We start from the raw sequence: 12,973 nt of genomic DNA on the forward strand, positions 1-12,973 counted from the left end.
AGAGAAGTGAACTAAGTGAACAAAGTGAACTATACGGCTCCGCTCGGCCAAACATAATCCACCTCACTTAACTTAGAGGGCTATTGTGTTCTCACCACTTCAAGCAACTTGTGACGCAGGCAACGGAACACCGGACCTGACGAGAGATAGCAGTTCGTGCCCTTAACACAAAACATAACACTTACTCGCAGTTACTATAAAAACTGGTAACATAAAAGGCTAACACGAAGCAATCTGGCGGCGTGAATAAGAGATTGCTCCAAGTAGAAAACAACGCGTGTCACTCAACAGGCAGGCTTCCGAGTGGCTTCCACTCACTAGTGGAGTACCGCAAAGGTCAGTCTTGGGACCCATTCTCTTTATTATATACATCAACGACTCAGAAACAGGACTCAAATCCTCCCCATTGAAACTAACGACACTTGAATGGGTGAAAAGTCCTCACGACGGCTGATTGCGAAATCATCCTTAACGACCTTAACCAAATCATCCAGTGGTCTGAAAACTGGCAGATGTCCTTCAGCGTAGACAAGCGTAAAGTCGTGCACTTTGGATCCAGAAATAGTTACCATATATACATACAACATGCATGGGAAGCCTATTTAGGTCGTGCAGGAGGGATCGGATCTTGAGGTCACCATTAGCAGTGAACTGAATCATACAAATCACAAAAGAAGCATAAAACAAAGTCAACACTGTTCGGGTTCATAACGTGCAGCTTCGAGAGTAAGACGCCGGGAGTAATGTTAACTTTATATTACTCAATGGTAAGACCTCACCTCCAATACGTAGTGCCGTTCTGGCCCCCTAATAACAAGAAGGATAATGAATTAATGGGTATAGCTCAGCGCGCGCTACAAATATGATTCCACCCTCAAGGGTTCAGCCGTTCGAAGAACGACTCAAGCGGCTCAATGTCGCTTACGAGGAGAGATGATGTCTTAAGTACTTGAAGACGTTCAATAACATCGATCACTAAGTTCTTTGAGCTCCTGCGGAAGTAGTAAGTGCGAAACCATAAACTCCTTCAAAAAGCGAATCGGCCGATATTTCATTGCGTCAGAAGTGAACTGGAAGTAGGAACCGAAGTGCTTACATTTGCTCTGCAGACACGAAGTGACTGTCGAGTGGATTAAATTACTAGAGCGGGCAATCTCGTCATGAGTCAATAGACTTTATGTTGCCTGTCTTTCCATGTTTCTTGGTTTCCATGACCAGTATGCTCCAAAAGACTGTAGAAGACACATATGATAACATAGTAATACATTAATGGAAATATTGTTCCTAGTTATCTAACGGAGCACTGGAGTGTTCTGAAGGGATTTTCAATATCACAGTCTTGTGTTTCGGCAGCTTTTACCCGTGTTTAGATGGGGCCACTGCTGTGTAGTGTTAGTTCTGGCCTATTCGACCGGATGCCTTTCCTGACGTCCTGCGGCGGCACTGGGGCTGGAACCGCCTTGCCTTGGCTCTGTGTTCCATGGCTTAATGCTCTAAACTACCAGACCACCGCGCAACATTTACAGCATCATAGTAACATGCTGTTATTCTACTTTCACATTGCCTTGCTCTCAAAACATAAGGAACCACAGCTTTCGTGTCGAAATATAGAGTAAATTCCGCGGAGTGTTGCCTCACAGCCAAGGACGCACAGCAGTGATGAGCAACTTTATATTTTTTCCAGGCTGACGCATCCTCCCAAATGTCAAAGTTTTCTAGAACCTACGCATTTTTTCTCCGAATTTCAAATGTGTCATGATTAGTCTGTTAAAAGCGGTTTCAGTTTCCTTTCTCTAAAAGGCTTATGAGGCATGAGAGTCTGTCTATAGATCCTTGTTCACGCCTGCGGCTTTGACCGTTGTCACGAGGAAAGCATCAGGACACTTGGGAGCGGAAATACACGTCCTTACATGGCGTCATCTTGCAGCGCTGCACGTTGCGGATTTACTCTTCCTCGGTTTGTTTTATCACGTGTAAAATAACATAGATGAAATTGCATTACAAACTGGAGCACAACATTACCAAAGACTGTTATGAAAAAATCCTGCTTCCTGCTTCCTGCCTGACACCCGCCTCGCCGCTGCCACTCCCGTTACTCAGTATTTGGAATTAGTGCATGGGACACCACGACAGACAACCATCTAACTGTACGTTACGCTAAATAATATTCTCCCTTACCAACAGTACTCAGACACACCCGCGCGCGCTCTCTCTCTCTCTCTCTCTCTCTCTCTCTCTCTCTCTCTCTCTCTCTCTCTCTCTCTCTCTCTCTCTCTCTCTCTCTCATACACACACAAAAAAAAATATATAACATTAAGCTCAATACAATTTCCGCGCCTGACGAGGAAGGATGCACACTCGTCCTTGCCAGGCCCGGCCAGCACTTCCAGGCCGGCGAGCTGCGGCAGCTGCCTTACCCCGGGTATATAAGGCCACACGCCTCCTGGAGCTGCACACACTCTCAGTCCACTGGTCAGTGACCGACGAGCCTCCCAAAGCTTCTCCTACAGGTACGAACGGGGCGCCACTGCCGCTCGATGAGTCCTAGCACACGCACGCTGCATTGAAACACATTCAGTCACTAACATCAACACTCACCACAGCCTCACGCTGTGTCCCAGCACATTCATGCTGCACCTAAGATTACCAGTACTCACTGCAGCACATTCACTCACTAGTCCCAACACCTAAGGTTACCAGTACTCACAGCAACACAGACTCACTAACGCCAACGAACAGTCTTTCCCCACCCATGCATCACTCACCCTTCCCCTGTCGGTGCTTTGCAGCTCAACGCTCCCTCCAGCAGTTCAAGATGAACTTCCTCCGCGTCGTGGCAGTACTTGTGGCGGTGCTGGTCGCCGTGGCCTCCGTCACCGAGGCGTCGCCCTTCTTCGGCCGCCGCGGCGGAGGTCGTGGCGGTCGTCGTGGCGGTGGCGTCTCAAACGGCGTCAACGGCATCATCGGGGATGCGTACTCCGATGTCGGAGGAAACATCTTCCCCGCCTACCCCAACCCTCTGGGCTTCGTGGGATAGGCAGTGATGACGAGCCTGCCGCATCATCATCAGCAGCAGCAGCAAGAGGACGCATCAAGGACAAGAACAAGAACGCAGTGCCGCGCGCTGTCGCCGTCGGCGCTGTTGGTCGGCGGCCGGACGCCAGGTCGTGCCGGGAAGTGGTCGCCGCCGCGTCCTGGCCACCAGCAGGCCGCCACATACCTCGTCGCTGCAACGAGCGTCAGTGGCGCCCACGTGCAGTAGCAACAAGGCTGCAGCAACAAGTCTTATTTATCGAGGCGAGAAGTGTTACACAGTCGGGAGAAAAGTCCGCAGGTTGTCTCCCCCAAAGTGTGAGGCTGTTAGTGTGTTTTGTGGTGAATCAGAGAAGTCGCAGAGTGCGAGTCTCGAGCACATCCGCTGATGACAGTGTAGAGCTGCGACGACATCAGCTGACATTGTGGCGCAGGCCAGAGGCGGCCCCGTTGGGGTCAGCGTGACTCTGACCTGCATGGTATTTTAGCACCAGAAATATTGTATTTGTCTGTGATTGGCAGCCATTTGTCTTGTTCCAGTTCACTCTACGTCCAAGTGTGTTTGGCGGCAGATATTTCAGTAAAGATTTTTTCATTGTTGTGATAAAAATGTTACTGTAATCTTAGCACTAATGATCTGCTTGCTCTCATTACTTTACTTTTAAGAGAACTAACGAATTGTATATTTCCTTTCGGTTCAGTGTTGTTTGTGCAACATACCAAATTATATGAACAATTTACACTTGAATGTTTCCTTGACGTCCTTTGTGATCTCGGCGGTGGCGTGACCTCCTTCAGCACGCGTCTCCAGTCTCGCGGGGCGGCTCGGCTGGCCCGTGGGTGCATCCACGCACCTGGCACTATTGCAGCCAGTCCCCTTATTACGAACAACGTTCTTTCATGAGGAAAGAAATAGCCATGAGTGTTTTTTCGTAGTTACTTGTTAACTCAGCTTATTTCAAGTATTCCAGGTGTAGGAGTGAATTACTGAAAGACAATAACTTTTTATATGCTAAGTAAGAAATTCCGGCCGCAGTAAGACTATCTTATTGACATACAGAATATGAACCAGTAATTCCTTCCTTGAATAAGGCATTCACGCTGGTCAGCTGCTGCTGCTCCTCACGCCAGCCTTGGCCCTGACTAAACGAACATTCCCGTGCATTATCAAGTGTTAAACATGCATGAAGAATATCCACTTACAGAAAGAGTCAAAATATGATAAAAAAAAAAAAAATCTTCGTCAATAAACGCAACCATTTTATCGACAAACTGCCCCTCAGAAGAGGAAAGCGGCTGTTTGGCAAGGGCTGCCAAGAAAGACCGACATAAAACAGATATTCCTTTGACAAATGTGTCTCGCGATCACATGAATTCTTATACCCTGATGGAGCGTAGTGCCTATACCTGAGGCTGCATGGTTGTCGGTTTACACACCAAGTGGTCCTCACCGACGATCGCATGGCAGTCCAAGCTCCGCACCAGCAACTCCTTTTACGAACCTGTATACAGTCAACGGCTATACGAATGTAATATATATATATATATATATATATATATATATATATATATATATATATATATATATATATATATATATATATATATATATATATATATATTATCTTGTACATATGAATGCATGACTGTATGTGTCGAAACACAAGCTCAGTGTCACCACAGGATGTTATGGGACATGTCAGAGATGATGGCCGTGGGAACTGTGCTGAGCTGGCGGTGTAATCAGCAAGAATCAGCACCGGAACGTTGCAAGTTCCGGCAAAGGAGCAACGCACATATATACCATTCGCCCGAGCTACCAGCGGAGATCACACTGGGCAGTGAACACGAGCACATCGCTCTGCTCTGGGTGTGCGAGCGACAGCTCACATAAACTTTGTAACTATTGTGTAAAACTGTAAATATAGTTAAACCTAATCACACTTTTAATACGCCAGAGAGAGAGAGAAGTGAACTAAGTGAACAAAGTGAACTATACGGCTCCGCTCGGCCAAACATAATCCACCTCACTTAAATTAGAGGGCTATTGTGTTCTCACCACTTCAAGCAACTTGTGACGCAGGCAACGGAACACCGGACCTGACGAGAGATAGCAGTTCGTGCCCTTAACACAAAACATAACACTTACTCGCAGTTACTATAAAAACTGGTAACATAAAAGGCTAACACGAAGCAATCTGGCGGCGTGAATAAGAGATTGCTCCAAGTAGAAAACAACGCGTGTCACTCAACAGGCAGGCTTCCGAGTGGCTTCCACTCACTAGTGGAGTACCGCAAAGGTCAGTCTTGGGACCCATTCTCTTTATTATATACATCAACGATTCAGAAACAGGACTCAAATCCTCCCCATTGAAACTAACGACACTTGAATGGGTGAAAAGTCCTCACGACGGCTGATTGCGAAATCATCCTTAACGACCTTAACCAAATCATCCAGTGGTCTGAAAACTGGCAGATGTCCTTCAGCGTAGACAAGCGTAAAGTCGTGCACTTTGGATCCAGAAATAGTTACCATATATACATACAACATGCATGGGAAGCCTATTTAGGTCGTGCAGGAGGGATCGGATCTTGAGGTCACCATTAGCAGTGAACTGAATCATACAAATTACAAAAGAAGCATAAAACAAAGTCAACACTGTTCGGGTTCATAACGTGCAGCTTCGAGAGTAAGACGCCGGGAGTAATGTTAACTTTATATTACTCAATGGTAAGACCTCACCTCCAATACGTAGTGCCGTTCTGGCCCCCTAATAACAAGAAGGATAATGAATTAATGGGTATAGCTCAGCGCGCGCTACAAATATGATTCCACCCTCAAGGGTTCAGCCGTTCGAAGAACGACTCAAGCGGCTCAATGTCGCTTACGAGGAGAGATGATGTCTTAGTACTTGAAGACGTTCAATAACATCGATCACTAAGTTCTTTGAGCTCCTGCGGAAGTAGTAAGTGCGAAACCATCAACTCCTTCAAAAATCGAATCGGCCGATATTTCATTGCGTCAGAAGTGAACTGGAAGTAGGAACCGAAGTGCTTTCATTTGCTCTGCAGACACGAAGTGACTGTCGAGTGGATTAAATTACTAGAGCGGGCAATCTCGTCATGAGTCAATAGACTTTATGTTGCCTGTCTTTCCATGTTTCTTGGTTTCCATGACCAGTATGCTCCAAAAGACTATAGAAGACACATATGATAACATAGTAATACATTAATGGAAATATTGTTCCTAGTTATCTAACGGAGCACTGGAGTGTTCTGAAGGGATTTTCAATATCACAGTCTTGTGTTTCGGCAGCTTTTATCCGTGTTTAGATGGGGCCACTGCTGTGTAGTGTTAGTTCTGGCCTATTCGACCGGATGCCTTTCCTGACGTCCTGCGGTGGCACTGGGGCTGGAACCGCCTTGCCTTGGCTCTGTGTTCCATGGCTTAATGCTCTAAACTACCAGACCACCGCGCAACATTTACAGCATCATAGTAACATGCTGTTATTCTACTTTCACATTGCCTTGCTCTCAAAACATAAGGAACCAAAGCTTTCGTGTCGAAATATAGAGTAAATTCCGCGGAGTGTTGCCTCACAGCCAAGGACGCACAGCAGTGATGAGCAACTTTATATTTTTTCCAGGCTGACGCATCCTCCCAAATGTCAAAGTTTTCTAGAACCTACGCATTTTTTCTCCGAATTTCAAATGTGTCATGATTAGTCTGTTAAAAGCGGTTTCAGTTTCCTTTCTCTAAAAGGCTTATGAGGCATGAGAGTCTGTCTATAGATCCTTGTTCACGCCTGCGGCTTTGACCGTTGTCACGAGGAAAGCATCAGGACACTTGGGAGCGGAAATACACGTCCTTACATGGCGTCATCTTGCAGCGCTGCACGTTGCGGATTTACTCTTCCTCGGTTTGTTTTATCACGTGTAAAATAACATAGATGAAATTGCATTACAAACTGGAGCACAACATTACCAAAGACTGTTATGAAAAAATCCTGCTTCCTGCTTCCTGCCTGACACCCGCCTCGCCGCTGCCACTCCCGTTACTCAGTATTTGGAATTAGTGCATGGGACACCACGACAGACAACCATCTAACTGTACGTTACGCTAAATAATATTCTCCCTTACCAACAGTACTCAGACACACCTGCGCTCTCTCTCTCTCTCTCTCTCTCTCTCTCTCTCTCTCTCTCTCTCTCTCTCTCTCTCTCTCTCTCTCTCTCTCTCTCTCTCTCTCTCATACACCCAAAAATAAAAAATATAACATTAAGCTCAATACAATTTCCGCGCCTGACGAGGAAGGATGCACACTCGTCCTTGCCAGGCCCGGCCAGCACTTCCAGGCCGGCGAGCTGCGGCAGCTGTCTTACCCCGGGTATATAAGGCCACACGCCTCCTGGAGCTGCACACACTCTCAGTCCACTGGTCAGTGACCGACGAGCCTCCCAAAGCTTCTCCTACAGGTACGAACGGGGCGCCACTGCCGCTCGATGAGTCCTAGCACACGCACGCTGCATTGAAACACATTCAGTCACTAACATCAACACTCACCACAGCCTCACGCTGTGTCCCAGCACATTCATGCTGCACCTAAGATTACCAGTACTCACTGCAGCACATTCACTCACTAGTCCCAACACCTAAGGTTACCAGTACTCACAGCAACACAGACTCACTAACGCCAACGAACAGTCTTTCCCCACCCATGCATCACTCACCCTTCCCTTGTCGGTGCTTTGCAGCTCAACGCTCCCTCCAGCAGTTCAAGATGAACTTCCTCCGCGTCGTGGCAGTACTTGTGGCGGTGCTGGTCGCCGTGGCCTCCGTCACCGAGGCGTCGCCCTTCTTCGGCCGCCGCGGCGGTGGTCGTGGCGGCCGTCGTGGTGGTGGCGGCTCAAACGGCGTCAACGGCATCATCGGGGATGCGTACTCCGATGTCGGACGAAACATCTTCCCCGCCTACCCCAACCCCCTGGGCTTCGTGGGATAGGCAGTGATGACGAGCCTGCCGCATCATCAGCAGCGGCAGCAGCAAGAGGACGCATCAAGGACAAGAACAAGAACGCAGTGCCGCGCGCTGCCGCCGTCGGCGCCGTCGGTCGGCGGCCGGACGCCAGGCCGTGCCGGGAAGTGGACGCCGCCGCGTCCCGGCCACCAGCAGGCCGCCACATACCTCGTCGCCGCGACGAGCGTCAGTGGCGCCCACGTGCAGCAGCGACAAGGCTGCAGCAACAAGTCTTATTTATCGAGGCGAGAAGTGTTACAAAGTCGGGAGAAAAGTCCGCAGGTTGTCTCCCCCAAAGTGTGAGGCTGTTAGTGTGTTTTGTGGTGAATCAGAGAAGTCGCTGCGTGCGAGTCTCGAGCTCATCCGCTGATGATAGTGTAGAGCTGAGACGACATCAGCTGACATTGTGGCGCCGGCCAGAGGCGGCTCCGGAGGGGGTCAGCGTGACTCTGGCCAGCGAGGTGTTATCATCTGGGAACAAACAACGTTTTGTCTTGTTCCAGTGGTCACCGGGGCAAGTTGATTTGGTATGTTTGGTAGCAAAGATTTCGCTTGTGTTTATGGATAAATGACAGATTTTGTTCTAGCTTAGTTAGCAGCCAAGTTGCTCCTACTGCATCATTATCAGTGAAGATTTTTCATCACTTGTGAGGAAAATGTTACTGTAAACCATATCTTATTTTTCTTTTGTTCATTCAATGTAAGGTAAATTAGATTATATAACTGCGTCTTCTTTAGATGTCTCTTTTTGTGCACCATGACAAATTATATGAACAATTCGCACTTTGGAGTTTCCTTATTTCCGTGTTTATTTATTGGCCTAGCGCCTTGAAGCTTCTTTGATGGGGTGTTGTGATCGGTTTCATCCTCTGCTGGCTTGGATAGACCTTACAACATAAGTTCTTCAGGCTCGTGCTGCGACGCTGCATGCACAAGTCTGATGTCGGAGTCTGTTTACGTGGCGTTAGTCATGTCAATGGCCAATCACCTTCAGGCTGCAAATATCATATTCGCCTTTTTGTCTTCGGCTCTTCAAAAGTTTACAGCTTTTTTGCCTGTCTTGGTAACGATGACAAGATGAACTATAAGGAAAATAAACAGTAATGCCAACTAGTTCTCTAACCTTCCAAAGAGCCTGATCTGTTGTTCTATTATATGTAATTTAGCATATCCACAGAAACGCAATGTTAGAAAAGTATACACCGTCCAAATCTCCTCATAATGGTTTGGTAAGCTGTTCATCCTTCCCTTCGAGGATGGTCGATAAATGGGAAGTACCTGGGAAACTGGTAACCCGGATGTTTCACTCTCCCCGTGTCACGCCAATGGATTCCCTCCCACCACAGGCTCAAAGGGACAACGGAGCGTAGATGAACACCAACCCCACATTCAGCTTTAGCTCCCTACTTCACCTTACCTACCGAAGTTAGACGACGAACTGTTCGTATTCCCATCAAAAACCTCTCGCGTTCCCTTGGAAGCATTCTATTTTGATTTTGGAACACCTCTCGATCTGGCCAAAAGGCGAACAGATCTGCGTCAACAGCGAGACAAACCACGAAGGTAAAGACTCGCAAGTGCTTTGATTGGTGCAGCGCCAAGACACCTCGTCCATAATGTTGGCCTGGTAATCCTTCCGAGTCGTACAAAGTTTCTAACTTAGGCTATCGAAACTCAACTGTTCCTTGAAAATATAAGTTGGGGGGATCTTTTCTTGTAACACCTTTATAGGTCACTCATTTCTACTTTATTTAATTGGAGCAGTGCTTAGCGGGCTTTTTTTTTCCTTGAGATGCCTAGTACTCTTCCGAAAAAAATAATAATAAAACTGACAAAGACTTCGGCGGATGCCACGAGCACAGCAGCATCGTGGACACCTTTTCTGCCACACAAAAAAATAGAACACAATTAGTTTCAATAATCTTAATGACTCGCTCCAGTGACCTTTCCTTTAGCAAAAAGAGAACAGGACAGCTGTACCTTTGGATTACAGACAGACCTTAACATCCTCTCACTGACGATGCAGAATGCAATGTTGAAGGGGTGACGCGCCCTACAACCTCGCCTGTGAAGAACTCGGTTTGTTAGATGACAGATCGGCAGACGTAATATAACGTCTCATCAGCCTCGCTTCAGACATTTTTTGTCGATAAGTTCAATAGGCGCATCAAATGGTGACCGTGCGGCAAAATTTCCGTGCTGCAAAATTTCCGTGCTGCAGATACTCACTCACCGCCTGTAAGTAACCAGCAGACCGTCGGGCGCCGAGCATCGTAGAATACTGTAGAAGCCTAAGGAAAGATTCAGGTAGGTTTTTTTTTAAGATTACCATACCGTTTTTTTTAGTTTTGGAAAGATTGGGTTAACGTTCTTAGTTTAATTAAGAAATATTAGGACGAAGTCTTTACTTTTGGAAAGATTAGGATAGCGTCTTTAGTTTTAGAAAGATTACGATAGTCTTTTGTTTTGGAAAGAATAGGATCACTTCATTACTTTTTGAAAGATGAGGATAACGTCTTTAATTATGGAAAGATGAGGATAACGTTTTTAGTTTTAGAAAGATTACGATAACGTTTTTACAATTAGAAAGATTAGAATAACGTCTTTACTGTTGTAAAGATGAGGATAACGTCTTTAGTTTTGGAAAGATCAAACGAAATTTCGTCTTGCAGTGGTTAGCACGCTCACCTCACAGCCGAGAGGTACTGAGGTAGATTTCCGAGGAGTGTGGAGACAGATGGGGAGTCCCTTTCTTTCGTACCCCCTGTCCACCTACCAGCGACTGGGTTCCGGGTGTCAGTCGGGGGTTGTGTCCCGCCTACATTGGTGTGCTGTGAGGTTCCAGCTGTATTCAGAGATGCATCACCTGAGCTCCAACCTCATGTAGGGAGGTTACTGTCTGGTGGTCGCGAGTCCAGCGCGTGATAAGACTTTGGCGAATGACACACACACACACACACACACACACTCTCTCTCTCTCTCTCTCTCTCTCTCTCTCTCTCTCTCTCTCTCTCTCTCTCTCTCTCACACACACACACACACACACACTCTCTCTCTCTCTCTCTCTCTCTCTCTCTCTCTCTCTCTCTCTCTCTCTCTCTCTCTCTCTCACACACACACACACACACACACTCTCTCTCTCTCTCTCTCTCTCTCTCTCTCTCTCTCTCTCTCTCTCTCTCTCTCTCTCTCTCTCTCTCTCTCTCTCTCTCTCTCTCTCTCTCTCTCTCTCTCTCTCTCTCTCTCTCTCTCTCTCTCTCTCTTTTTCTCTCTCTCACACACACACACACACACACACACACACACACACACACACACACAAGATTATAACATTATCTTTTGTACTATTTCCGCGCCCGCCCAGTGCTTAGTAATGAGGAGGGACATATTGTCCTTGCCAGGCCCGGCCAGCACTTCCAGGCCGGCGAGCCGCGGCAGCTGTCTTGTCCCGGATATATAAGGCCACACTCCTAGAGCTGCACACACTCAGTCTACTGGTCAGTGACTGACGAACGTCCCAACGCTTCTGCTCCAGGTACGAATGAGACGCCACAGCCTCACGCTGGGTCCCAGCACACACACGGTGTACCTATAAGGTTACCAGTACTCGCTGCAATACTGGCTCACTAACGCCAACACACACCAGTCTCACCCTGGGTCCCAGCACACTCACGCTGCACCACCACGACGGTACAACTAAGGTTACCAGTACTCACAGCAACATACAGACTCACTAACAAAAATAAACACACTCTTTCCCCACCCATCACTCACCCTACCCCTGTCGGTGCTTTGCAGCTCAACGCTCCCTCCAGCAGTTCAAGATGAACTTCCTCCGCGTCGTGGCAGTACTTGTGGCGGTGCTGGTCGCCGTGGCCTCCGTCACCGAGGCGTCACCCTTCATCGGCCGCCGCGGCGGTCATGGCGGCCGTCGTGGCGGTGGCGTCTCAAACGGCGTCAACGGCATCGTCGGGGATGCGTACTCCGATGTCGGAGGAAACATCTTCCCCGCCTACCCCAACCCCCTGGGCTTCGTGGGCTAGACAGCGAAGGCGAGCCTGCTGCCGCAGTAGCAGCAGCAGCAGCAGCAGCGACAGCAGCAGCAGAATTAACACATCAAGAACAACAACAAGAACGCGGCGCCGCGCGTTGCCGCCGTCGACGCCGTCGGTCGGCGGTCGCGCCGCAAAGATGACGCCGCCGCGTCCCGGCCACCAGCAGGCCGCCACATACCACGTCGCCGCGACCTTGGAGGAAGAATATAATATCTACTATTCCTCCAAGGCCGCGACGATCGTCAGTAGCGCCCACGTGCAGCAGCGTCAAGGCTGCAGCAACAAGTTTTATTTATCGGTGCGAGAAGTTTTACTGAGTCGGGTGACAGTGTAGAGCTGCGACATCAGCTGACATTGTGGCACAGGCCACACAATAATGGTCTGTCTGCTCTGGCTGCAAGACATCATCCGTAAATAGACAATCATTTCTCGTGATCTTGCTCATTATAGCCAAACATGTTTTGTAGTATAGATATTGACGATGCTTGTGTACTATAGACCGTTGCCAAGTCTGTTAGACAACATAATGCTCAATATAGTCAGATCGCTGTGAAGGCATAAAATTGTCGCTATTGTGATGAAAATATTTTTGTAAACTTGTTTACGTCTGCTTGGTTCTATTTTTCTTCTATTGCTGATTGCTAACTTTCATCGTTCTTTGATATAGTAAACGTTGTGTAACCTATTGAATAAACTTAATGAATAACTCGAAGTTCTGTGGTTATTAGTTATTACCCATCGCAGGCTCAAGAACCAATGCCACGGAGGTGAGCACTGAGGCCATGTGTAGCTATAGCCTATGTCCCTAACCTTATATATAGTATTTTCTGTGAAATGTATAGTGATGTGCAGCAATGCCCTTATCGA

The 12,973-nt window shown here is 47.7% G+C and overlaps 2 protein-coding genes and 1 long non-coding RNA gene across 3 annotated transcripts; all 3 read left to right on the forward strand.

Moving 5' to 3' along the window:
* The first annotated feature begins 2,335 nt into the window (after window positions 1–2,335).
* LOC127002952 (uncharacterized) lies at window positions 2,336–3,775 on the forward strand. The gene is made up of 2 exons (XM_050869262.1): window positions 2,336–2,510; window positions 2,790–3,775. The coding sequence occupies exons 1-2, from the start codon at window positions 2,351–2,353 to the stop codon at window positions 3,035–3,037; spliced, it is 408 nt and encodes a 135-aa protein (XP_050725219.1). The 5' UTR covers window positions 2,336–2,350; the 3' UTR covers window positions 3,038–3,775.
* Window positions 3,776–7,334: 3,559 nt separating this feature from the next.
* LOC127002953 (uncharacterized) lies at window positions 7,335–8,834 on the forward strand. Its single transcript, XM_050869263.1, has 2 exons — window positions 7,335–7,509; window positions 7,789–8,834. The coding sequence occupies exons 1-2, from the start codon at window positions 7,350–7,352 to the stop codon at window positions 8,034–8,036; spliced, it is 408 nt and encodes a 135-aa protein (XP_050725220.1). The 5' UTR covers window positions 7,335–7,349; the 3' UTR covers window positions 8,037–8,834.
* Window positions 8,835–11,411: 2,577 nt separating this feature from the next.
* Window positions 11,412–12,818, forward strand: LOC127002957 (uncharacterized). Its single transcript, XR_007756770.1, has 2 exons — window positions 11,412–11,586; window positions 11,850–12,818. It is a non-coding gene; the product is annotated as an uncharacterized LOC127002957 (long non-coding RNA).
* Window positions 12,819–12,973: the final 155 nt, after the last annotated feature.

Source organism: Eriocheir sinensis, chromosome 24 (genome assembly GCF_024679095.1).
Source record: "Eriocheir sinensis breed Jianghai 21 chromosome 24, ASM2467909v1, whole genome shotgun sequence".
Lineage (NCBI taxonomy): Eukaryota > Metazoa > Arthropoda > Malacostraca > Decapoda > Varunidae > Eriocheir > Eriocheir sinensis.